Source organism: Botryllus schlosseri, unplaced genomic scaffold, assembly GCF_051294905.1.
Source record: "Botryllus schlosseri isolate E-star unplaced genomic scaffold, Bs_hap1 Bs17a, whole genome shotgun sequence".
NCBI classification, from domain to species: Eukaryota; Metazoa; Chordata; class Ascidiacea; order Stolidobranchia; family Styelidae; genus Botryllus; species Botryllus schlosseri.
In genome coordinates this window covers 112,132-139,818 of record NW_027648626.1, presented here as the reverse complement: position 1 = coordinate 139,818, position 27,687 = coordinate 112,132, and the positions used below count along the sequence as shown (strand labels likewise).

The window sequence follows — 27,687 nt, the reverse complement described above, 5'->3', positions numbered from 1 at the left end:
GTCTTACGACTGAGATGCGACCGTGAGGTCAGCTAGTCTGCCCCCCCCCCCTCCCCCGTCTTTTCTCATCCATGCTCTCTTTGGATGCTGAGCGTCAAGCAGGATAGCAACCAGTTTTTAAGTTTCTGGTCAGACCCGGCCGGGGATCAAACCCACGGCCTACCGATCAAGAAGCCGGACGCATCACCATTACACTATCTTGCTCGGTCAGATACCTTAGTGATACCTGCTACATCTCAGAGATACCCGAAAGACACAATTACACAGTATAGCACACAACATTCATCGATCCTATGCTGATAATTGGATGGTACCTTGCTCAACTAGTGGTTATGCCGCACGTTCGCACTCTCCACAAAGGGATACTGCCCACCGTCTGATGAGCCAGACCAGATATAAGCTCGACACTCTTAACGGAAAGCTACAACGAAATGTACCGCGTAATGCCATGTTCCAAGCATAACTGCAGATAAGCATCGCCGTGCGTAGTATTGAGCTGCTTGTAGGCCAGTGGAGAGCTCTAGATATACAAGTGTACATACCATTGGATGAGCCAAGAAATTGGCGTTCGCCGTGGATGCCGCGAAGAGTCATGTCGTTGTACTTCAGTGTGTTGAAATTTCGAGAGTGGTCACCATTCTTGCTGCATAAAGTGGATGCGAATATCTTGTGGAGCTGGACCTGATTTCTTTCTGGCATTTCAAAAGGTTTCCAAATTACGGTAGTTGAAAGCAGGCAAAGAGCACGGCGCTCTTTGCCGCTATATTTTTTATTTTATAATTGTTCCCTCGGGGCACTTGAAACTGAGACCTCTCTCCTAGCTTCATCTTTTGGCCGCCGAGGGTCAATTCAACGGCTCCTTCTTCGATCAAAAAGGCCTGTAAAAAAGATTATATTCGTTCAGACAATATTGATTACTTGGGACTCAGGCATAAACAAACACTAATAACACATGTCAGAACAGTGATACCCAACCTAGGAGTAATTCTCAACTACGGGGAATTCGACTTTAGGGCAGTAAAGTGAGGCACACCTGGACCTGCACAACTTAATATTTATTTATGGCACAACTACTGAGCCTGAAACTGGGCTGTCTGAAACGTGCATTACTTTTGCGCTATTTCTAGCTCGAAGTACGCTTAAATGCCATTCTTCCTCTCCTGGTTAGTGGTACAAGTGCGGCTAACAAGACGATTTAGTGCGGCGGGAAGACTGTCGATTGTTCGCTGATACCTTTGATATAGGTTATATATGTCCAATTGTCCATTGTTCATATAGGCGCATAAGCGACAAGCGCTGAATAGTCCTGTCTTGGCAATCTGAGCAGCCCTTAAATGCTATCCTGAGAGGAAAATGCTGCATCCCGTAAATAAATGCAAGCTTAGAATTGTGTGGTGTCTGCGTCCTACCAAAGAGGTAGCTCCTCTTTTAGGTTCGTCTTGTATACAAAATGAGCAAGGATACAGTCAGAAAAATATTTAGGGGGCAAATCTTTCAAGTGTTGAGGGAAATTCCCTCATGGGAAAGCCCTTAGACCCACACCCATCAATGGACAATTTCATCACTACCATTTATACGGACGCACACACACATTCCTTCCCGTTGTGAATCAAGTCTGGTATTGGGCGATTGATTACCGGAAAAGCCCAAATCACTAATTTTAATTCGATGAAATTAGTCTGAATTCGGTCAATAATATTGGTACATGTATGAGCAAATGGAGTCTTGGAAAAGTTACGGCACGTCATTATAAATCGCCACATAGTTAAGGCTATATATTCATGAGGACGTCACAGGTCGGCTTTTGGGCGGGATCATTGTTATTAATTACATCGTTAAAGCATGTTATTTAGTAACGTACAAGGTTTTCTCGTCTTCTCGATTATATACACGCGTGTTGACATTCAGCGTCCAACGATATATGACATGTTGGTTTCGAATTCCATTGAGGTTATGTTTTCAAGTTTCGAAAGTTAATCAGATTTTTTTTGGAAAAACCGGTTAGCGGTGCCAGCTGGTTAATAAAATCCAGAAATGTAGTGACACCAGAATTTCTCGAACAATTTATTGGCCTCTTTCCCCCTGGCTGCACCAACAAAAATGAAATCATTCTATAGAATATTCATTGCAACTTCTGATATTCCATTTCAGACAACAGTTAGGAATACGAAAGGCTTGGTTTTGCCATAGAAAATGTCAACCTATTACTTGATCAGTGAGATATCAATTTTCAAATTGCAATTGACCAAATAAATATTGGAGATAAAATCAGCAATTGAGCACGAATGGGTTTCGATTTTGAGTCCCAATGTCTCCCGCATACAGCACTACACACGTACCCCCCCACAGCAGTCACAATTTGACTGCTTTTCGCTCCTAATTGTCTGCTGCCAATGGTAGCCAGGACGGGCTAGAACCCCCTCAAACTGGCTCCAAGAACCACTGCTTTATACAACATATGATGAGAAAGGGATTAACGTCAATACACTAGTTTTAAAAAAAATATACTATACACATTTCCACAAACAATCGTTCAGGTATCTTGGGTCAATAAGTATTCTTGGCAGCTCAAGTAATCAAAAACCACGAGAGAGACGATGAATGGTACAGAAAAACTCACCGCTGTGCCCGGGCACGTCCTTTCGGGCTTTGTCACGTTTGGCCGGATGACCATTCGCCCTTGGATGACTCTGGACATGCCGGTTGTTGTTATATTAATGTCTTTTGACAGGAACACCCCCTTTGAAATTTCTTCTTGCTTCGACTTGTCGGTCCCATGAACAACGACTCGTGAAAGCTCTGGTAAAGAAGAGGACTTGTAGCATACCAGAGTCTGCATGGCGGAAAACTTTCCTAAGGTGAAAAGCCCATGCGATGCATTAAAGACTGACCAAAAAATAAGTAGAGTTGGTTACAATGTGCTTTTTCAGGCAATTCACTCTCCAATTAGTGTAACTTGGTCGCGATCAGGGCTGGCCACAATGATTCGGACACTCTTATCTGAATCGAGCGTTAATTGTAATGATTCAAGTCGACTATTTAGAGATGATTATTTCAAGTACAGAAATTACAAGCTCCCAGCCACAAGAGTGAACTTATCAGCGAGAATTATACTTTGGTCCTATTTTCCGCGGCGGAGGGCTGTGAACCTCGATTATTCGTATTGCAGGATGCGAAACACGTCATACATAGCCAAGCACCTTGGTGGAAACGACACCCGTGTATTTGAGATCAATCCACAGCATTGTAACACAGTGCGATGAAATAGCTACGGTCTTTAATGTGATATAGAAATAAGCCAAGTACCCCAAATTGACCAAGATAACAATTCAGTAGGGCTGAGTAAATCGTATGCCGATAATGCAAGTCTTCTCAGTTCGACGAACTTACGTGTAAGCTCCACTCTGCACTCTACAGTCACTAAAATTTGACGTTCGAGCAAGTAGTGGAGAATCTCGGCAGAGTGGGGTCGCGGGTCACATTATCATGTAAGAAGGGAAACTGTCCGCGCCGGACAAAATCCCGACGCGGGCCATATGTTGCCCGCCCCTGCTGTAGAGCATTTCACCATGAACCGCGGTCTGACCCGGCTGATGCATGAGTGTTTGTAGTGAAACGCTATACAACGCATTGATGGTATCGATCGAATTAATTGAGCAAAAGCGGTCACTCATGGCTCATTTGAAAGACTTTCATCAGATTTTGTTACGGACTGTCACACGTTATAGGTTACACGTACTACTGAGATCAAATGAAAAGAAAAACTCATTTCATGACAAGCACGCGGTTACGACATTACATTTTTTCACCCTGACAATCAAAGGATTCTGTGTTTATGAGGCACTGTTTCGAGGTTTCAAGACTTTCACAGTGGAAAAACCTTCCCAAAAAATATATTTTCACGTCGCGAAAAAAAATCGGCTGTCACCACTCCAATGATTACAAGTAATACTCGATTCGGATTCGAGTACTCAAACCATTGTGCCCGCAGCAGTTAAAACAAAATGATGAACGTGACGTCAAACACATTCCTAGGACAAGACATGACACAAATGTATACCCACCTATGGGCCACAGTTCATTATTGTCGGAGGCATTGATCATGTTGACGATCTTCCTCGTCTTCACGGATGGCTCCTGTTCATCTGTTTGGAGGTACATAGTCATTGTCAAAGTGTGTAACGTGGAAGCGTAACTGACCGACTGCATCTGATTCCAGTTCTCCACATTGGCAGAAAGCAGAATATCGAGCCAAAATACGGCCTGACCTATTTTTGCCCATATCAAAATAAGACAAGTAACATACCGGTGAGGAAATTTGAATTATAGGCACTGATTTCGGAATGTATCTCATATAAACTTGATTCAATTTACAATACTGGTTCTTAAACTTGGCGGGATTTTGATTTTAATAGGTTGGTAGCACTCGATGCGCGATTTGGATGGCACTGGGACGCACCGGAGAAAGATCATGAAGCTGCATTCCATTATACTACAAATAATATTTCGATCATAATGTTTAAAACCCTAAAAATGACAGCACCTTCACAGGCAGCTTTGCACCCTTTTCGCTTGTATGTCCTCTTCCTTGGAACTGTATCAGACACGGGTGGAACTGTATCAGACACGGGTGCAGCATTGTCTGCTCAATACATATAATATTACGATCAGAATGTTGAAAACCCTGGAATAGATGACAGCACCTTCACGGGCAGCTTTGCTCGCTTTTCTTTTGTATAGCCTCCTAGTCGTGACTGTAGCAGCCAGTCGTGCGGGATTATCTGAGAAAAGAGATACATAAATGCAACCATTTCAAACTGCAACGTGTCGGCATACCTGGATAAGTGATCTTTGTAATTCCGATGACTTTCTTGAAGCCGGCCTCATCGAAGTCAGAGCTGCAACAACACAAAAACATAGGAGTGGTGAACTACTAATAAATAATAACTTCTAATAAATCTTTTTAAATTATACTTGCTACTGGATATCATTGCTAGATTGGCTGCAAAAAAACGCTGCACAACAACATAGGCTGAATTCCAACCATAAGTCATTGTAACGATAGCATACCATCGTTATTTAGAGATACCAAGCCATGCGTGCAATCCAGATGTAAGCCATGCTATTAGTCTGTTGTTTTTCTTATTTAATTGTCATATTGAGCAATTGTTTACCTTTCTACAGGTATATTTAGTGGTTAAGATCAACGATAGTGTAAGATTGTCGCCGGAATAAGTTGGTAAGATTTGCATTGTTAGATAGGATAGGTTTTCAAGTATTACACCGCCCATCCATGATATCTCTGTTATCCAAGAGGGAAAGTCGTGAATACCAGTGTTACTATTCAGGTATTTGCTCTGACCCGGCTGGGGAATGAGCCAACGACCTGCAGATCAAGCCATACGATATCTTGTCAGTTGTATATATCAATGTCCAGAAATGATACATAACAAATTTGACTCAATCCCAACTCGCATTAGCAAAGTTACAGCAGTTAGAAAACTTTGGAATTGAAAAAAATAGCATTTACTATTAGAAATCCACTTACGAATATCGGAAGTTGTATTGAACGCCTGGTTCAACTGGAAGCTTTATCCTCGGACTACGGCGCCGTCCGGCTGCAGTGCCTACGGGCAGGATCGGAACTGACAACGAAAAGAAGATGAATTCACAAGAGGTATGGACCTAATTATTCCCGCACGGACACGCAGTTTCGATTATACCAGTGCCGGGACAAATAGCACTCTACGAGTCGAATTCAGAAATTGACCTGAGCATCTATTCGAAAAGCATGGTCGAAAATACTTGTTCGAAGAGTATGATTTAGATGTCGCACTGTGTATATCTAGTGGTTTTTATGTATCTATTGCAGGGGTCTCCAACACGCGGCCCGCGGGCCGCATGCGGCCCGCGAGGTCCTATTTTGCGGCCCGCGACCTGATTTGAAAAAAATTCAGAAAAACGCTTAGTAAATCATGTTGAAACGCTAAAATTGATTTCAGTTGAAACACAATGTTGTTGTTTTTCAAAGTGAGCCATTCTATGTGCCCACTATCACTATTACTCACTAGTTGATACGGCTTCGGCATGGTAATATCATTCCATGGATGAAGAATTTGCTGGTACGAATGGGCATATTGCCTTGACGTGCAATGGCCCACCACTGCCAAGACCGAGACGCCTGCAAAACGACTTCGGGCGCTCCAAAAGACCATGCTTTACGAGGACATAGTTGTCTAGCAAGTAGGCCTACCGTGTATAGCTAACCCCAATATTGATTCTTCAATCCATGGGTGGCCAATCTGCAGCAGTAGAAGGAAAATTATGCGGCTGTCGACACTTGTAATAACAACCCTAAGTTTTCGCAGATACCCCCTGCATATCAGCTGTATCTGTAAATCTGAACACATTGGCCGAGAAAGGATAAATATTTTATAGTAATATGTGAAACTATACTAATATTTATTGACGAAATTCACTCATGAACATGAAAAATTTTTCGCGCTTCGCGCGACTACAGATTGGTTCTCTGTGGCTCTTTACAACATAACTACTAACGATTTGGTGCGCATAGTAAGCCGATATGTGCATATAGATTAGTTCGGAGTGTACCGGCAATGGACATGGACATGATAACGTGGGTATTTGGCCCCAGCTAGTGTATCACGACTAACCACCGGTATGCGGCCGCAGGCTACATGAGTACGCGAAATGCGGCCGTGAATTACAAAAATGTTGGCCACCCCTGTTTTAGCGGCTAAAGAGTGTTGTCATTGTCAGGTATCGTGTACAGCTCATAGTCCAAAATATAATGACATTGATGATCAAGATACTTTTTGTTGTATTTGTGTTTGTTCAATAAAATATTAGTTCTTCTGTGGTGACTATAACCGTCGCCTATGTTAGAAAGCACAGCGTTGTAACAACGTAGAGTTATCAGACGTGGTTGTTGAACTGCGTTGCCTACTTTTATATCGATATTGATGTCATGCGGCCCGCGGCCTCCAGGAATTTGGAAAAGTGGCCCGCGACCTATTTTGAGTTGGCGACCCCTGATCTATTGTAACCTATTCCACATACATTGTATTATGTATTAGTTGCATAATGACGCTATACCATATAATCCTTGAAGTCTTTCTATTTATACATTTATTTTCATGGTAATGAGCCAAACGCGGAACGTTTTGCAATCGTTAAAATCATTAACACGCGTATTTGTCCTTACATTATCAGAAATTAATCGTTTGTTCCTCCATCCACACCTCTATAGCGGTGGGAGTGCATTTTGCCGTTCTGCACATTTTCATATACTATATGTAATTTCTATACTAGTGTGTGTTTCATACCGCAAACCACTGAATTACCAACATCAAAACATCGCTAGGCAGATCAAGCAGTCGAGTTTTACATCAACCTAGCACCCTTATGTCACGTAGAGAGAGTGATGACACTTTCATAATATTGCATCACCCTATGAATATCAATAGGCCTTGCTAATGTTGCGTGGCCTTCATTGGTAGCAGGCGATTGGGCCATCTTCTAGTTGAATTGTGATTGTTGAGGTAGCGCAACGTTTGTAGAGAGGTACGCAGGGGAGTTCAATCGTATTTTATTGGTTTAAGTCTTCCACTAATCAGTTCATGGCTTACCTGGGAGTTCTTCCACAATACGATTCGGCTTCTGAACTTTTGACAGACTCCTGGAAAATAGATGATGTCTTTAAAATGGATGAGACTGGCGATTTTAAAAGTAATAGGGGAGAAATATTACTGGGGAACTGACTCTGACTTAACATAGGGTAAATGTGTGGCGTAACAAAGCCCATTATGATGCCGTCAAATTGGCCCGAGATCGCCATCCCGTATGTAGAATCCAAGTTAGCGGTGCAAATTCTTACCGAAATTCACGGCTAGGAAAGATTTTGTCTGTGTGTAACATACCACACCCTCAAAAAACACGATTGTAACCACATCACAAGGTTCCGAGAAACAAGTCAATTCTACTCGTATAGTTTTGACTCGAGTCATTTTCAATTCATCGCTGTGTCAAGTCTGAGTTCTAGTCACCGAGCAAAGGATCGGAGCCATAGTGATCACAGTTCCTTATCGAGTTCAAGTCAGGTTCAGCCCAGTTTTTCAATGCCATTGAAGCTTGATCGATATTGAATGTGTCGATAGACGAGGCTTGAATCAAGCCATACAGAAAGTCTCGGGTCATACGACTTGATCATGGTTAATACACAAAGTGACTCGAGTCGAGTTAAGTCATTATCCATGTATAACAAAATGACTCGAGTAAAGTCAAAGAAAAATTGCAACTAGAGTCATTACAACCCAGGGCCAAACTTATTTATCGAGCGCACAACCTCACCTGGACGACTTAGGCTTTGACTTGGATTTCGGAGTCGATGTGGACTTCGGCGTCGATTTGGACTTTGGCTTCGATTTGGATTCCGGGTTCGATTTGGACCTTGGCTTTGATTTGGATTCCGGGTTCGATTTGGACCTTGGCTTCGAATTGGATTTCGGGTTCGATTTGGACTTTGGCTTCGATTTGGATTCCGGGTTCGATTTGGACTTTGGCTTCGATTTGGATTTCGGGTTCGATTTGGACTTTGGGTTCGATTTGGAGTTTGCCATCCCAGCGGGTGTTTTGTTTTGCTCCCGTGATCTGTGATCTGTCGTAGATTTTGCAACTGAATTTTGGTGTCCTATATTTCCAATACTACTACTAATTCTGATTCTAATACAATCTGTAAAAATTGTGTATCTATAATTCTAATCTAATTATAAAAAACTGCGTAGCTCTAATTCTTATACTAGCATAATTACTAGAAATTTTGCAATTTAAATTCTAATCTAATTTGGAAGAACTGAAGGTTTCCTAGTTCTCCAAGTCTAGTCTCAGAAGCCATCTGGCTGTTAACCAGCGTAATCTAATACTGACCTTCATATCCAATTTCAGATACCGAAGGAAGCTTTGGCGCTGGCCCTTTCCTACCAGAAGATGGTGAGACGGGCCTTTTCCTGCGTCTACTCTCTTGCCCGGAAGAGCCACTTGTTGCCAATCCTGGGTTGCGGTTACTGGAATCTGAATAAAGTATTAATTCCGATGAATTGACTGTACTGAAATTACACAATACTCGTTATTATGAGGTTGTTTTCCATGCATTGGTCAGATTTTAATATGTATTTTCGAAATAAGTACAACACTAGCTTTCGATTAGGTCCAGTTTTAATAAATTTTAGCGCACGGCTCGCTAGCTATAGGACTACATATAACGCTGATTCTGCCCTGCTCAGCAGTCAATCGCACGACTGGAGCTGCATATCTATCCGTAGGTTGGTAATCTATACTCCAACTGTGGGACTCACTTTCCGAAAGCTGTTGAGCACCGTGTGTCTTCGCCGAGGGAAGAGAGTTCAACCAGGACTGGATTCGTTTTGTCTTCTCGGCCTTGGACGGCGATGCGGACAAGGCAATCCCGCTGCGACTAACGAAACATTCAGTTACTGTAACACATATATTTCACAGCATATTTCATACTTTGAGGTTATGCAAACAAACATACCACAAAACAGGCACATAGCCAGCCGAGAAAAAGGGGGGTGTTTTGAAGAAAGGACGTGTTTCGAACACACGACGTTTTACATTCTATCGGATTTTTCGGGCTAAATATATGCACAAGTGCCTCTACTGCAGGAATCAGATAATATCACACGTAATAACAACTCTACACTCATATACAAAGCCCCGCCAATGTCGAAGCAGTATTTCGCATTTAAATTAGTAGCGACCTCAACTTGATATCATACGACAGATCCAGTCTCACGAATGTTGATGTATCCTTTCGGAATATGTTAAACCCGACCTTTCAATCATTTTTATTTCGGCCCGTAACACACCCGCAGAACCCAGTTGTATTATTAGGATATATAACCACTATCGTCAACTAAGATAACAGCAGAAAGATAAACAAAGACGTAATTTAACCAAAAGCGAAGCAGCACGATCAAGTTACAACACAGCAGGCTGACATCATATCAGATTTCACAAATTAAAATGTTCAATGCGGAATCCATTACGAATTAGCTCAGTTGTTGAAATCACAACTGCCCACCTTTCTGATCTTCTGGCACTCGGGCCTGCCACTTCCTCCTGTTCCGTTGCCACCGCGGTTGACTCGGCAAAGGGAGCGCGTGCTCTCTTTATGCTGTTTGTTGATTACAGGTTAAAATCGAACCAACAAGATACGTAAAGGAAAATAATTTCCTCACTAGAACTCGAAACTACCGATGAACGGGGCTGGATGATGACGACAATCATTCGAGTAAACCAATCAGAATCGAGTAATAATTCTAAAGATTCAAGCCGAGTAGACAGATGATTACTCCGCGGGGAAATTTAGGCTCTAATTTCAGCCGATGGGGTCCACTGTGTTAGAGTATATTTTGTAAAGTTGAAGTTTTATTTCTAAATTGAAAGCAGTGAATTACATTGTTAACACATGCTGCTAACTGGAAATTACTATACGGGGCTTGCTAAGATAGCTACATATTTTAAGATGACATGATTCATGTGTCTTCAACTCTTCATGCATGAAGTCTATATCTTCTAATTTAGACATACTATGCTTACTCTCTTTACCGAGTATAATTATATTAAAATACTTCTGAATCGTTTTTTTCTCGTGCCAGGCATGATTTGCTTCATAACAAAATCACACGTATATGATGTGTGTGCAATGTGGTTAGGCAAGGCCAGACAAATTCATCCCGGTCTGCTTCAAACTTTGCACAAGTAGAATACGCCATTGTTGGGGTAGATCTTATACAGGCGTCAAATATCGTCGATACAAACGCCAGCAGAAATTTTTTTTAAAGCTCTTTCACCTGGGAAGAAAGACGCCTCACTGGTACTGTTGAAGTTTGCTGATTTTTTGTCATTTAAGTATGCTTTTAGAAGTGCATAATTTCAATGTCGCAGCAAAGATATATTCATACATGAATCTCATCAGGACCAAATGTAAGGCTGTTCTCACACCTACGACCAACCAAAAATGACTTGTAGCATTTTCCGAAAACGGATTTAGGTACTGTACCACGCATATATTTCGCAGCATTCTTCGCGAGCATATTTCCTACTTTGAGGTGATGCAAATGAACATACTACAAAACTACTTTCCTCTTTTTAAATTAAAAGTGTGAGAAGTAATTATATGCCTTAGAAACCATGAAGTAGAAGTGTAACTAGTCTAGAGCACTGGTTCTCAACCTCCTCAACCGTAATTTTCCATGTATAATGCGCCAAATTTTACAAATTTTTTGTCCTAAGATCGGAAGGGTGCGCATTATGCATGGGTACAACAAGCCTTGAAAAAAAGATCCCTTGAAATCACACCTGTTTGTTTTAACCACGCATCACATTCAGCCAACGTGCCCAGTAATTTGCAGGCTTTGGCTGCTATCTACTATTGTTTCACAGAGACAATGCAGTTAAGTGTACAATGATTAGCGATTGTTATGTCATGATTGTTCAACAGTGACATCGCAAACAGAATGACATATACGAATACTAAAACTTAATTATTCACGTACTGCGAATGCAGGGTGTGTACTATACATGCGTACAGGCTTTTTTCCAGAATTTACATCCCATGGAAAATTACAGTAATTCTAGTTCTAATTCTAGTTGCGGATATTGAAAAGTTGGTAGCTTGTCAGAATGTAAGATCGCCATCCAACATGTTAAATCTACGTCAGCGGTTTCAATTCTTACCAAAATTGACGGCATGGACAGATTTTGTAAAATTTCACCTGCCTCGGTAAAAGTTGTAACCTCGTCACAAGGTTCCGAGAAAAAAGTCAATTTTACTCATATAGTATGACTCGAGTCAGGTTGAGTCATTTTCAATTCATCACTGTGTCAAGTCCGAGTCATGGGGCAAAGGGATCCAAGCCATAGTGTTCGCAGTTCATTATCAAGTTCAAATCAACACACAAGACTCAAGTCAAGCCATATAGAATTCCTCGGGTCATATGACTTGGTCGATTATATTACAATGACTCATGTCGAGTTCCGTGATTTTCCATGTATAACAAAATTAGAGTCCAGTCAAACAAAAATTGCAACTCGAGTCATTACAACCAAGAGGAAAACATATTTACCAAGCGTAACCTCACCTGGACGACTTGGGCGTCGATTTGGCCTTGGGCGTTGACTGGAACTTTGGCGGCGACTCGAACCTTGGCGGCGACTTCGACTTGGCCTTCACAGCAGATCTTGTAGTTGGCCCCCGTGATCTGTCATCTGTCGTTGATTTTGCAACTAAATTTCAGTGTCCGATATTTTCAATACTATATGTGCGCAACATTTTGCAGGATGTTCACAAGAACATTTCTTTCGTGCAGGAGATTCAGAGTCAAGCCGCCATCGCATCACTTACATCGTACAGTCATAGTAGTTATTGTGACAAATAAAATAAGTATGCTGGTATAGTAGTTTTAAGCTTGCCAACATCTTCTATTTTCTATCAAAACAGGACGGCAGCGAAGAAAAAGACATAGTTAACACAGGCATGTTCAGATCTACCAAAAGAAAACATATTGTGGGATGAACTGGAAAGATATTTCGCAGCAGAGAGTGAGAGCATGGGCTGTGATGTTTTGAGTTACTAGAAAAGAGAAATCGTTTTGCTCATCCCAGGGCTTCTCCTCGAGAACTCGTACGCATGACTACAACATCACCTCCATTGTAAAGTGTTTTCAGCCATGCAAAGAGAACTGCATAGGGATAAAGAGAAAGATATTTTTATTGAACGAGCCAGGCTTGGTTTACGGACATTAATCATTCATGTGCTTGACTTGATATGAACGAACTACACTTGAATTTTGCTGCATATACTTTCTCATTCACAATTTCACGCAATTTTTGAGAATTCACTAATTCTAATACCAATCTAATGTGGAAAAACTGTGTAGCTCCAATTCTAATTCTAACCTAATCTGTAAAATATTGTGCAATTCTAATTCTAATCTAATTTTAAAACACTGCGTAGCTCTGATTCTAATACTAATAAAATTCGTGCAATTCTAATTCTGATCCAATTTGGCTAAACTGAAGAGTTTCTAGTTTTCCAAGTCTGGTATCAGAAGCAATTTGGCTGATGACCAGCGAAATCTAATACTTACCTTCATATCCATATTCAGGTGCCGAGGGACGCTTTGGCGGAGGTCCGCTCCCATCAGATGATGGCGAGACGGGCCTTTTCCGGCGTCTAGTCCCTTGCCTGGCAGAGCCCCTTGGTAGAAATTCAGGAATGCGGTTACTGGAATCTGAACAGAGTATTAATGCTGATGATTCGAGCGCCCAGTGCATGTGAGCGTTAGGACAGGAGTCGCATATCTATCGTTAGGTTGGTAATCTATATTCCCACAGTTGGACTCACTTTTTGAAAGCTGTTGAGCCGAGGGTTTTGCTGCCGAGGGAAGAAAGTCCGACAAGCTCAGCAGACGTTTCGTTTTCTCTTCCTGGGACAGTTCGGTCTCCTCACACCTGCTACTAATAAAAAATGGCATATAGCAATTTTCGAAAATGAATCAAGATTCTGTAACAACATACAATTTCCAGCATATTTCACAAGCATTTTCATATTTAGAGGTGATGCGAACGAAGGGGAATACTAGGTGGTGTTTCAAAAACAGGATGTTTTAAATTATATCGGATTTATTGGCCTATATATATGCACAAATGCCGCTACTGCAGGAATCAGATAATCTCGCATATATCAACAACTCCACACTCATACACAAAGCCCTGCCAATGTCGAAGCGGGATTTCGCATGATTTCGCATTTTAATTAGTAGCGAACTCAACTTGATACCATACAGCAGAACCCTTTAGACAAATGGTAATGTATCCCGTCAGAATATGTTATACCCAACCTTGGTAGGTTCTGCACTGTGAACCTTTTTCATATATTACAATTTTCGCTACATTATAACATCTTGGGTTGAAATTGATTGCATTTCAATTGCGGTCAACTCTATGCATGGCGCCGGCAGCGTAAAACAATCAACACTTAACGAGCATGCACCTTGACAATCTCAAAAATGTCTGCTGTGAGATTGACCCGCCATCACACAATGTCAAAAGCGAAACACACTACATATAGTCGGCGAATGATGTTTATCCAACCAATCAACGAAATTAATATCGTTGTCTGATGTACAAAATCTAGCAGGCGTACATGGTCAATCTTGACTTCATATATATAGTATACCATAAGAACCAAATCCGTGCGATTGGGGTGTTGGCTACTACTGTGTAACTTGTGAATGGGGTAATAGTAGCATCAAGTATAGAATCCCGCTTTGCACCCTAAATATCACACTCCGAATACATTGTCTGGACCGGCCTAGACCGTTACGGCGTAAGCTTATATTCTTTGCAAGTCGTCGTCGAATTTGTTGGTAAAGCGACAGCAGATATTGATTTCATGTGATCATTATATTATTTGATTGCCCCAGTTGATACATTTGGCGATATTTAAAACGTCAATATGTATTTGAGCATTGTAGCATTTTGTGGCCCGACTCATCGCTAGGCATCGTGTACAACTTATACATTTGTATACGCTGTCACTTCACTGAAATGTAGGCATGGAATTAGCAATATTACGTCACATGACGTCATGAGGTTCAGGTTCACGTTCACACAGAGCCTTTCAAAAAGGTTCACGTTCACACAAACCTGAACCTTTCAGAGGTTCACACCATCCCTACTCTCTACCAAGTACAGCAATTTTATTCTAATATTTCTTAATGAGATTTTTCTCGTGCCAGGCATGAATTGCTTCAATAGGAAATCATACTTATGCGATGTGTGTGCAATGCGAATACGGTATGCAAAATTGGACAATTTCATCCCGGTCTGTTTCAAACTTTGCATAAGTAGATTATGCCATTGTTGGGAAAGATTTTAGTTGGGCGTCAAATATCGCCGATAAAAATTCAAGCAGAAAATTTTAAAAAAACTCTTTCACCTGGGAAGAAATTTCTTTTTAAGCTGACGCAAGCCTCCTGGTAGTAGGTTACCCATAGAATACGAGTCGTGACTCGACGCATCACTTTCGGTGGAGGAAATCTCGTCACCTGAAAAAATACGCATGTTCTATCCATCCGCCCAAGATCATAGAAGGGAGACCAAGTCCTACACACCTTCCCCCTCGCATTCCTTGGATTCCTGGACCCTGTTTGTAAATAGGCAGGTTAAAATCGAACTAATAAAAATGTAAAGACGCCTCACTGGCACTCGAAACTGCCAATAGACCAGTGGTTCTCAACCTTTTTGTGTTCGCGGACCCCTTTTGGACCGTCACAGACCCCGCGGACCCCCTGAAGTTTTCGTTCAAAATTAGCTCAATTATCGTGCCACCGTCATCTGTCTTGTGCAAATATTAATTGTAGGCAAGTGAAAAATAGCCACAAAATGACTTTTCTTGAAAATAACTCCATACTATATGTGAAAATTGGCTAGGCTTTTATTATTTCGAAAGGAATCTTCCAGCTGTATTTATTGTATTGGAAATCGGCGTCTTCGATTTGATATGAATGAGTGCCAAAATCCATTTCCACCAAGATATATTGGTGGCGAATGTAATATTACCGCGTAACGCCTCCGACGACAGCTTTTGTTGTGAGTTTTTAATGAACATATTACGTCCAGCCTAGTCATTTCTATCTTGCATCTTCTATTGAAGTTATTTAGTGGTTATATCACAGGAGAGAATGGATTTCGTGGCGAGGTTTCAATTCCTTCATTGGGGCAGATTAGGAAACAAATTCAGGAATTTTTATTTCAGACGACTGTTACCAATTTGTTGAGACTGATAACTCCAAATCCAAAATGTCTTGCAAACATTTAGAAGTCACCCTGTTTGACCTTGCTATCTCCAACATTTCATTTTTCCGCAAACCCCAACAAAACTCTCCAAACAGCAATGTATTTGCATCAACAGGCTATTGGCAATTTGACAATTAAAAGGAATGTGCACATTCGGATATTTTATCTCAGACGACCATTTCGATGATGCGAGTCCTAAAGTCTGAGCAATTATGAAGCGAAACTGGCTCATGCTTTTCCTAATTAAAATAAATAAAAAGTAGGTTGTCGATCATTTTAAAAATTCAGAGGCTTCGCGGACCCCCTGAAAATGCTTCACGGACCCCCAGGGGTCCGCGGACCCCCGGTTGAGAACCACTGCAATAGACAATGTTGGATGATGATGACAACGATATGAGTCATCGAACCTGAATCGAGAAATGAGTCCAACGATTCGAGTCAAGCATGACTTGATGATTATTTGAAGGACTCAAACTATATGCTCATGTCCAGCAAGAGTTAATTTGTCACGGGCCTTCTCAAGCTAGATTGGTCGTATTGAAGCATACGAAACTAACGTTGGCGGAACAGAGACATCTGTGAAGTCCAAATGACTCGGCATTTTCACCAAGTGCAATTGAATAGGCGGTGAAACAATGAGCGGGAGGGCGGCTGAAATTCCAAGAATATTTGGAGCACTAAATCTTCATTTATTGGAGTCCTATTAGTTTGTCGTTGGGAGGTAGCTGTCGCCGTCCATCAACAATAAAGTCTATTTCACCAGGCTGTACCCTGCTCGGGAAGGCAGCGACCAAGACAAGCTTTGCAGTATCCTAAATAAATTTTTATGATCCTAATAAAAAATTGTGTCAGTGGGTGAAAAAGAGATTTTAAAATGTATCATATTCACCATTGTTTGGAATGATGACGGCGAATAAATATTATTTTTGATAATTAACCGACACTTTCTCATCGTCAAACGCCAATACATTCACTGAGCCCCATGTATTAACAATGTAATTCACTGCTTTCAATTCAGAAATACAATTAATAAATCGCGGGATATACTCTAAATTTTTGACTCGGCCTGCCAAGCAATTTTCTGCTTTCATTAGACACGAGGGGAAAATGTTTGCATACCCCTGCCATATTGAATGTCTCAGGTCAGATGATTTGGACGTGTTAATACACAAAGAGTTACGTCATTTTCCATGCATAACAAAATGACTCGTCTCAAGTCAAAGAGAAATTGCAACTCGAGTCATTACAACCAAGGGCAAAACTGTTTTACTGAGCACAGCCTCACCTTGTTGACTTGGCCTTGGGCGTCGGCTTGGACTTGGCTTTCCCAGCAGGTTCTGCAGTTGGGTCCCGTGAACTGTGATCTGTCGTTGATTCTGCAACTGAATTTTGGTATCAAATATTTCCAATACTACATGTCCGCGACATTTTGAAGGACGCAATAAACCGTGCAGTCGTAATAGTTATTGACGAATAAAATACCCATGCTGGCATAGTAGCTTGTAGTTGGCAAACAACATCTAGTTTTGATCACAAACAGAACAACACCGAAGAAGAGATCATAGTTAACACAGGCTTTTTAACACATGCTCTCAACTACATCAAGAAAAAAGAGGAAGATCGCTTCGGATCTGTCCAAAGAAAATATATTAGGGAATGAAGTGAATAGATATTTCGCAGCAGAGCTTGAGAGCGTGAAATGGGATGTTTTGAGTTACTGGAAAAGAGAAATAATTTTGCTGATCCCAAGGCTGCTGCTCGACAACTCAAAGGTGTACCTGCAAAATTTTCTCCATCAAAAAGAGAACTGTATAGTGCGAAAACGAGAGAGAGAGATAGTTTCAATAAATGAGCCAAGTTTGGTGTACAGACGTTAAATGTTTTCTCATTCGGAATTTCATTCAATATTTGCGAATTAACTAATTCTAATCTAATTTGTAGAGCTTCTTGGAGGTACAGAACCTCAATATTCACTTGAATAGTATATTCATATTGAAATGAACCCAAATATATTCGGCTGACACTGGTCAGGGGTAATCGTCAGCAACTAATAGGGAATTGGAAAGAACATTGTATATCGTATCACAAAATATGACGTCGCCAGCATGAAATTTCGAATGAGAGAGCGTTCAATTTACTATTCTTAGGTGGTTCACGAACTCCTTTTGTTGACAGAGTTGGTGTATTTTGATAAAAGTCGACTCCAAGGCACAAAAATTGAAGTGTGAACAGCCCCTCCCAACGAAGCGAAATCTGTCATCTCGATAATTATTCGCACAAATCGTAGTATGTAACAGATGTTTGCCGATGACAGAATTAGATCATCGGGATCGTCACAGCGTCTGCAGGAACGCGTAAACAAGCGTGTCCCCATATTTATGAGAGCACATGTAACACGCTAGGTGAAAAGCTCACCCTCAACTCATCCGCTGGAACTTGATGCTGACCTATCAAAGGCCTTTAATTCTGTGATCGGCAAACATCTGTTAGATAATACGATTTGTGCGAATAATTATGGAGACGACAGATTTCGTGTCGTTGGGAGGGGTCGTTCACACTTCCGTGTGTGTGCCTTGGAGTCGACTTTTATCAAAAAACACCAACCAAAACTCTGCCAACAAAAGGGTTTCGTGTACCACTCAAAAATAGTACATTGAACGCTCTCCCATTCGAAATTTCATGCTGGTGACGTCATATTTCGTGATACGATTGTTGATATACAACGTTCTTTCCAATTCTCTACTAGTTGCTGACGGTTACCCCTGACCAGTGTCAGCCGAAAATATTTGGGTTCATTTCAATATGAATATACTATTCAATCAAATTTGGAAAAAATCGTGCAATAATAAATCTAATCTAATTTGGTAAAACTGTGTAGCTCTAATTCTAATACTAATCTAATTTGAAGAAAATTGTGTACCTCTAATTCTTATTTAATTTAGAAAAACAGTGTAGCTCCAATTTCTAATACTTATCTAATTTGGAGAAAATTGTGTGATTCTAATTCTAATCTCATTTGGAAGAGCTGTGTAGCTCTAATTCTATTCCAATTCGAACAAAAAAGTGTGTATCTTTAATCCTAATTGTAATTCAAATCCATTTCGTGAAACTGAAGATTTTTTAGTTTTCCAAGTCTGGTCTCAGAAGCAATTTGGCTGCTGACCAGCGTAATCTTATACTGACCTTCAGATCCATGTTCAGGTGCCGAGGGAGGCTTTGGCGCAGCCTCACTTCCACCAGATGATGGCGAGACGGGCCTTTTCCCGCGTCTAATACCTTGCCTGGAACAACCCCTTCGCGGCGATCTTGGAATGAGGTTGCTGGAGTCTGAATGGAGTATTTATTCTGATGATTCGGGTCGAGTAATGAAATTATACGATCCTTCACTAAGAGTGAATTCATCAACGAGAATAATAGTTTTCATAATAAAGTGAAATCCTTGAAACCCCGGTAGTTCGTAACACAGCGTAGTTCGTACACAGTCGTACAAATCCATGCAAGTAGTGGAAACGACACTTCTCTGAAGTCATAATCAACCCACAGAATTATCACCAAACTTGAACAAATTATCGGTACCAATCTTTGGAATGATCCTCATGTTCAGACTTTGAGAGCTTTTTAAGGTTGGTTTCAATCATTAGCCAGTGTTGGGATCAAGTCACTATCTTCGAGTCACGAGTCATTGCACATTTTGACTCGTGTCAAGTCAAGTCACTTGAATTTTGGAGGTGACTCGAGTCAAGTCAAGTCAATTCACGAGTCAAGTCACAATTCAAGTCAAGTTGCCTTTTCGAAGTATGAGGCATGCTTACGTCAATGCATTTTGCTAGCTGTCTGAAATACAGATTGAGTGGTTATTGATGCTGGATCTATGAACAAATATAGAGTGAAATAGAAACGCAAGAAGGCGCTTTATTACTCACATATACGTAGAAATGCTTAACTACGTAAGTATAATTGCATACCCTCTGATTGTTATAGTTACCAGCCAAAATAGAGAATAAAGAAACGGGTTGATAAGATGCAAGACATTGCCCATTTACAAATTGATATGATACAATTCTAGTCTGCGTCGATGGTCGCTGGCTGTATAAATTATATTGGAATTCAATTTCAATAAAATAGGAGGCTTGGTTAAGTTAGGAACAGAGAACAGAAGTACACATTTGCTATGTAATTACTTTACTATACTAGTTTACGGCAACGTAAGCTGTAAGCTTCGATCACTTCGTTTGCGATCAATTTATTTGTGAGGGAACAATGAAGGCTCAGTAAAACGCACGATCATTGAATGATTGGTCGCTCTCATGGGTTACACCGTCTTTTCGCGTATAATCCGAACGTATGCAAGATACAATGATTATTATCAACATCGATTGCTTGATGACTCAAAATTGACTCGTGAATTTTGCTCCGAGTCTCGAGTCAATCCACATTTCTGATGCGCCGAGTCAAGTCAAGTCAAGTCATTTTAGCAAAGTGACTCGAGTCAAGTCAAGTCATACGAAAAAGGTGACTCGAGTCATCCCAACACTGTCATTGGCCAGATTTTAATATGTATTTTTGAAATAAATACAATACTAGCTTTCGATTAAGTCAAGCTTGATTAAATTGTAGCGCTCGCGTTGCCAGCAATAGGACTACCGTAACTTTCCAAGTATAGTACGCCCCCATGGATAATGCGCATACTTAAAATGACATGCAAATTCTGGAAAAAAGTCTGCACCCATGTATAGTACACACACACGCATTCACAGTACATGGATAGTTGTGTTTTGGTATACGATGTTATTGTGTTGGTGGTGTCACTGTTCAACAATCATGACGTAACGATCGCTGATCATTATACAGTTAGCGGCATGGTCTCTAAATGATACTAGATAGCAGATAAAGCCTGCGATAGTTCAGGCCAGCGACAAGACATCTTGCGCACGAGGCCTATTACAGATGCGATTGCTCAGTCCTACGTTTATCTCGTGCGCACCAGGAATGTTGGAGATGCGATAAAGTAGCGAGGATTGCTGAGCAGGTAAGGAGCAATCAATGACCTAATTTCACTCGCGTACAAACGGCTAACCAACTTAACAGGAGATCACACGCTGTTGTGCAGTGCGGACGCTTCTCAGTAATTGGCAGCGCGTAACACTGATAATACGGATTACTGGGCACGATTGCTGAATGTGATGCGCGATTAATACGAACATGAGGAAAGGCGTGATTTCAAGTGTTATTTCGAGGGAGATTTTTTTAATGCTTGTTGCACCCGTGCACCCTCGATTTTAGGACTAAAAATCTGTAAAATTTTGTGCATTATACAGAGAAAATTTCGGTACTAATAATGCTGATTTTGCCCAGCTCAGCAGTCAACCGCATTGTACATGTGAGCGTGACGACAGGAGCCACTTATCCATCTTTATGTTGATAATCTATACTCCTACAGTTAGACTCACTTTCCGGAACCTGTTCTGCTGGCGAGAGAAAACTGTTTTGGTGCCGCTCTTGTGCTGCAGAGAGAAGAGAGTCCAGTAAGGCCTGCAAAGGTTTCGATATCCCTCCCATAGATGGTACAGTTTCCTCACACCTGCCATTTACAAAAAGTGACTTGTAGCAATTTTCGAAAATAAATTTCGTTACTGTAACACAGGGGTGGGCAAACTTTTGAGCTCGCGGGCCGCACTATATAAAATTAGGATTATTAACTAAAACGCAGTATTGGTATTTGATTATATAGTGAGGACATGTATACTTATTTAAAACAATTCAAACATTGCTTTGATGATATCGTACACACGTCAGAAACAGTGACGAGATTTCATAGGCTGGTCGACCTCAATAACCAATTTGTTAAAACTATAGAGATGGAAGACGGTTGTCCTGATTCTTAGATCAGGATTGAAATTTATATCTGTGAGCAGCGATCTGTTCATAGATTGACTAATTCCACTTTTATTTCAGTTCGAGGAAATACAATGCTGACAGCATTCATAACCATGTTAGCTTCAAACACGCTTCTACCATATGTGTGGATAAAACATGAATACCCTTATTTTACGCATACAGAGAACGAATCTACCAAAGACATGCGCGAATCGTTTTTTTATAAGCACATCACTGAAATAATTAAAACTGGAGTGGTCAATCTGAAATCACACTCGGAATCCGAATTATGTCAATCTCGATTAGGATTTCTGTGATGTGTAGAAGCTGCAACCTTTTAAACTGCGTGGGACTTGAGATCGGGCAGTACCGCCAGAAATTAAACATAAAAAATAATATAGGATGCATTTACAATGGAACATGTGGTTCTCAAACTTTTTAAGACCTCCCTCTTATGATGGTAAAAGATTCCGCGCTCCCCTAATAGCGTCATATCACAAAATGAAACCAGGATGCTAGCAATCCTAATTCCTAACTGGTAGTTTGATGGCATGGAAGGTTACGACTGTGGATGAGAAATTTGTGAATATGAAATTTAGACTGAATACAGAGCAATAACTCTGAATGAGATTTTTTCAGTTGATCTCAGCTATGCGCCTCCCTTCAGATGCTTTCACGCCCCCAAGGAGGTGCGCCGCCGCCAGTTTGAGATCCACTGCCTTAGAATTATCATGGTGAAATATACCAAGCAAAAGTTTAATCAAGTCCCTGCAATAATGCGATTTTTAATACGCATTTGATCAATATTTTTAATAAGTTTCTTTTGACTCTCGCGGGCCGCACAGAACGGTGTGGAGGGCCGCATGCGGCCCGCGGGCCGTAGTTTGCCCACCCCTGCTGTAACACATATTTCACAGCATATTTCACAAGCATGTTTTGTACTTTGAGGTTATACAGAACAACATACCACCACCAGGCGCGTAGTAAAGGGAGAAAAATAGGGCGTGTTTTGATACAGGATTTTTTAAATTATATCGGATTTATCTGGCTAAATATATGCACAAACGCCTCTACTGCAGGAACCAGATAATCTCGCACATATCAACTCCGCCAATGTTGTAGCAGGAGACGTTATGATTTCGCATTCAAATAAGAAGGGGCCTTGACTTGATTTCATACAACAGAACCCGATTTTTCAATCTTTTTTATTTCGGCCCGTAGCACACCCACGGAACCCAGTTGTATCATTAAGATAAAGCACAACTTAGGTAAGCGAAGATAACAGCAGAAACAGAAACGAAGACATAATTTGTCCTTGATTACCAAAAGAGAAGCAGCCCGATCAAGTTACAACACAAAGATCTTGCCATTTTTCGGTCAAACAAGAACATGATTCCAATTCCGCATCAAATCAGATTTCACAAATAAAATGTTCAATGACGAATCTGTTATGTACTGATAAAATCTAAGATGAATTAGCTCGTTTGTTGGAATACCAACTGCCTACCTTGCTGATGTTCTGGCACTCGGACCTGCCAAATCCTCCTGTTCTCTTATCGACGCGGCAAAGAGACTGCTTTCATCATCTCCATAGAAAAGAATTTTCAGCCAAGGTAGCAAGACAGCTGTATAGTGGGAAAGAAAGAGAGAGTTTCATTAAACCAGCCAAGCTTGGTGTCACGACGTTAATCAATTTCATGTTTGATTTGCTATGGGCTGAACTTGATTTTTGCTGCTAATTCTTTCTCATACGCAATTTCATTCATATTTGCGAATCAACTAATTCTAATCTAATTTGGAAAAATTGTGTAGCAGTAATTCTAATACTAATCTCATTTCAAGAAAAATGTATGTCTCTAATTCTTATTTAATTTGTTAAAACTGTGTAGCTCCTATTTCTAATACAAATCTAATTTGCAGAAAATTGTGTATCTCTAATCCTAATCTGATTTGTAAGAAATGTGTAGCTCTAATTCTATTCCGATTCGATCAAAAACGTGTGTATCTTTATTTCTAATTGTAATTCAAATCCATTTCGTGAAACTAAGGATTTTCTAGTTTTCCAAGTCTGGTCTCAGAAGCAATTTGGCTGCTGACCAGCGTGATCTTATACTGACCTTCACATCCATATTCAAGTACCCAGGGAGGCATTGGCTCATCCCCGCTCCCTCCAGATGATGGCGAGACGGGCCTTTTCCCGCATGTAGTACCTGGCCTTGAACAACCACTTTGCGGCGATCCTGGAATGCGGTCACTGGAATCTGAATGGAGTATGATTCGAGTCGAGTAATGAAATTATACGATCCTTGTCACTAAGGGTGAATTTATCAACGTGAATTATAGTTTTCATAATAAAGTGGAATCCTTGAAACCCCGGTAGTTTGTAACACAGCTACGATAAACGACGTACAATTCCATGCAAGTAGTGGAAACGACACCTCTCTGAAGTCATGATCAACCCACTGAATTATCACCAAACTTGAACAAACTATCGCTACAATTCTTTGGAACGATCCTCATGTTCAGACTTTGAGGGCTATTTTAAGGTTGGTTTCAATGCATTGGCCAGTTTTTAATATGTATTTTTGAAATAAGCACAACACTAGCTTTCGATTAAGTGAAGTTAGATTGAATTTTAGTGCTCGCGTTGCCAGCTATAGGACTACCGTAGCTTTTAAAGTATAGTACACCACCATGTATACTACGCATACTTAAAATGACAAGCACATTCTGGAAAAAAGCCTGCACCCATGTATAGTACATACACTGCTTTCGCAGTACATGAATAGTTGTGTTTGGTATTCGAAATCATTCTGTTTGGTGTCACTGTGGAACAATCATGGCGTAACGATCTCTGATCATTATACAATTCACGGCATTGTCTTTAAACGATAGTAGATAGCAGATAAAGCATGCGAGGCCTGCGATAGTTCAGGCCAGCAACAAGACAGCTTGCACAAGAGGTCTATTACAGATGCGATTGCTCAGGCCACAGGTTATGTCGTGCGCACAAGGAATATTGAAGACGCGTCTGTAGTGTTCAGACCAGCGATGACATCTTGCGCACTTGGCATGCTGTATATGCGAATGTTCAGGCCTGTCGGTGATGCGATAAATTAGCAAGGATTGTCGAGCAGGTATGCAGTAATCAATAACCAAATTTCGCTCTCGTACATACGGCAAACCAACTCAACAGGAGATCGCATGCTGTTGCGCAGTGCAGACGCTTCTCACTAATTGGCAGAGCGCAACACTGATAATACAAATTACTGGGCAAGATGGCTTAATGTGATGCGCGATTAAAACAAACATGAGGAAAGGCGTGATTTCGAGTGTTATTTCGAGGGAAGTTTTTTTAATGCTCGGTGCACCCGTGCACCCCCGATTTTAGGACAAAAGATCAGTAAAATTTTGTGCATAATACATGGAAAATTTCTGTACTAATAATGCTGATTTTGCCTAGCTCAGCGGTTACCTGCATCGTGCATGTGAGCGTGACGACAGGAGCCGCTTATCTATCGTTAGGTTGGTAATCTATACTCCTACAGTTAGACTCACTTTTCGAAACCTGTTGGGCCCTGGGTTTTGCTGTTGGGAGAAGATAGTCCAATAACTTCTTCGTGAATTTCGCTCTCTCTTCCTCAGATGGTACGGTCTCCTCACACCTGCTACCAACAGAAAATGACTATTAGAAATTTTCCAAAACAAATTTAGTTACTGAACACATATATTTCGCAGCATATTTCACAAGCATGTTTCGTACTTTGAGGTTATACAAACAACATACCACCACCAGGCGCGTAGCAAACGGATAAAATAGGAGGTGTTTCGATAACAGGATGTTCTACATTATATCGGATTTATCGGGCTAAATATATGCACAAACGCCTCTACTGCAGGAATCAGATAATCTCGCACATATCAACTCCGCAAATGTCGTAGCAGGAGACGTTATGATTTCGCATTCAAATAAGAAGGGGCATTGATTTCATACAACAGAACCCGATTTTTTATTCTTTTTTATTTTGGCCCGTAGCACACCCACGGAACCCAGTTGTATCATTAAGATATAGCACAATTATGGTAAGCGAAAATAACAGCAGAAAGAGAAACAAACACATCATTTGTCCTCGATTACCAAAAGAGAAGCAGCGCGATCAAATTAAAAACAAAGATGTTGCCATTTTACATTCTAACAAGAACATGATCTCGAGTCCGTATCATATCAGATTTCACAAGTTAAAGTGATCAATGCGGAATCTGTTATGTATGGATAAAATCTACGACGAATTAGCTTGGTTGTTGTAATAACGTCTGCCTACCTTGCTGATCTTCTGGCACTCGGGCCTGCCAAATCCTGTTCTCTTACCGCCGCGGCAAAGGGACTGCGTAAAGGAATATAAATTTCTCACTAGTACTCGAAAATACCGATGGACAATGTTGGATGATGAAGACAATCATTTGAGTAATCGAATCAGAATTGAATAATAATTCTAAGGATTCAAGTCGAGTAGGGAGAGATTATTTCTATGAGGGGGAATTAAGGCTCAAACTTAGGTCAATGGCGACCACGAGATGAAAAAGGTCGGGAACCACTGGGTTAGAGTATATTCTGCCGATTGGGATTTTTATTTCTGAGTTAAAAGCAGTGGATTACATTGTCAACATATGCTCCTGATTGGCAATGTTTATATGGAGCTTGGTACATTTGACTCTCTGCATGGTTTCTATATCTTATAAATTTAATGAATTATGCTTACTCTTTACCAGGGTTGTTACCAAGTCACAAGATTCTGAGTCACAAGTAAACCTCACTTCTATAGTTTTGACTTGAGTCAAGTCGAGTCATTTTCAATTCACCACCGAGTCAAGTTCGAGTCCAAGTCGGCGATAAGAGAATCGAGTCCAAGTCATGGTATTTTGACTTGAGTCCAACTCCAAGACATTGTGTTGACTGCTCAGTGCTCAGTTTCCTCTTACAGTTTTGTCACACACACTGTTGATACCTCTGCTTGGTGATATCGAATAGTTCGCATTCCTAATATACTAGTTTACCTCACTTTTAGCAGTTCTTGGTTGTATTTGCAAGTACAAGTACCAATAGCCGAAATCCAATTAGCGTGATTACTTTACTTTTCTTCGAAATTATAATGAAACGTCGGTCTTGGCCGTTAGAGTCTCGAGTCATATGACTTTGTACGAGCCATGCGCAATGACTCGAGTCCAAGTTGAGTCAATACACAAATTGACTCGAGGTGAATCATTTCCGTATTTTGAGAAAATGACTCGAGTCAAGTCAAGTCATCAGAAATCGTGACTTAAACGGGACTCAAGTCATGACATGACTTGAGTCTTTACAACCCTTTATCAAGTAAAACAATTTTATTCCATATTTCTTAATGAGAGTTTTCTCGTGCCGGGCATGCATTGCTACAATAGGAAATCACATTTGAAATATTTGTGTGCAATGTGAATATGCAAGGATGGACAATTTCTGTTTCAAACTTTGCGCAAGTAGATATATGCCATAGTTGGTGTAGATCTTATTTAGGCGTTGAATATCGCCGATACGAACGAACTCAAGCAGAAATTTTTCCAAAACTCCTTCACCTGGGAAGAAATTTCTCTCTTGGTTCAACAAAACCTGGTAGTAGGTTAGCCATAGAATACGAGTCGTTGTTCGACACCTCACTCTCGCTGGAGGAAATCCAGTCACCTGAAAAAACACTCATGTGCTAACCATCCGCCCAAGATCAGAAAAGGGAGACCAACGTCAAGTCATACACACCTTCCCCCTCGCATTCCTTGAGTTCCTGAACCCTGTTTGTGAATAGGCAGGTTGAAATCAAACTAATGAGAATGTAATGACACCTCATGGGTACTGGAAACTACCAATAGACAGTGCTG

At 40.8% G+C, this 27,687-nt stretch overlaps 2 protein-coding genes across 2 annotated transcripts in view; both read right to left on the bottom strand.

Moving 5' to 3' along the window:
* Window positions 1-4,167, bottom strand: part of LOC145459724 (uncharacterized) — a 35,665-nt gene extending 31,498 nt beyond the window's left edge. The window contains exons 1-4 of the mRNA XM_080338277.1: window positions 4,065-4,167; window positions 2,621-2,853; window positions 721-878; window positions 543-643 (exon numbers count right to left, since the gene is read on the bottom strand). Of these exons, the coding sequence (XP_080194403.1) occupies window positions 543-643; window positions 721-878; window positions 2,621-2,853; window positions 4,065-4,167 (595 nt within the window). The remainder of the gene's footprint in view (window positions 1-542; window positions 644-720; window positions 879-2,620; window positions 2,854-4,064) is intronic.
* A 343-nt stretch (window positions 4,168-4,510) lies between these two features.
* LOC145459698 (uncharacterized) lies at window positions 4,511-15,324 on the bottom strand. The gene is made up of 13 exons (XM_080338254.1): window positions 15,219-15,324; window positions 15,044-15,152; window positions 13,448-13,557; window positions 13,191-13,334; window positions 12,183-12,309; window positions 10,121-10,213; window positions 9,375-9,493; window positions 8,947-9,090; window positions 8,371-8,677; window positions 7,650-7,699; window positions 5,549-5,645; window positions 4,837-4,898; window positions 4,511-4,781 (listed from the first exon to the last, which is right to left on the bottom strand). The coding sequence occupies exons 2-13, from the start codon at window positions 15,097-15,099 to the stop codon at window positions 4,621-4,623; spliced, it is 1,470 nt and encodes a 489-aa protein (XP_080194380.1). The 5' UTR covers window positions 15,100-15,152; window positions 15,219-15,324; the 3' UTR covers window positions 4,511-4,620.
* Between the last annotated feature and the right edge of the window lie 12,363 nt (window positions 15,325-27,687).

Bases quoted from the DNA above. Each gene is read 5' to 3' on its own strand.
- LOC145459698 (XM_080338254.1), bottom strand. From the start codon at position 15,099: ATGGGTAACCTACTACCAGGAGGCTTGCGTCAGCTTAAAAAGAAATTT. The intron at 12,310-13,190 runs GTAAGTATTAGA...AATCAACGACAG, and splicing joins ACCTGAATATGGATATGAAG to ATGACAGATCACGGGGGCCA. The intron at 10,214-12,182 runs GTGAGGTTACGC...ATCAACAAACAG, and splicing joins TCGACGCCCAAGTCGTCCAG to CATAAAGAGAGCACGCGCTC.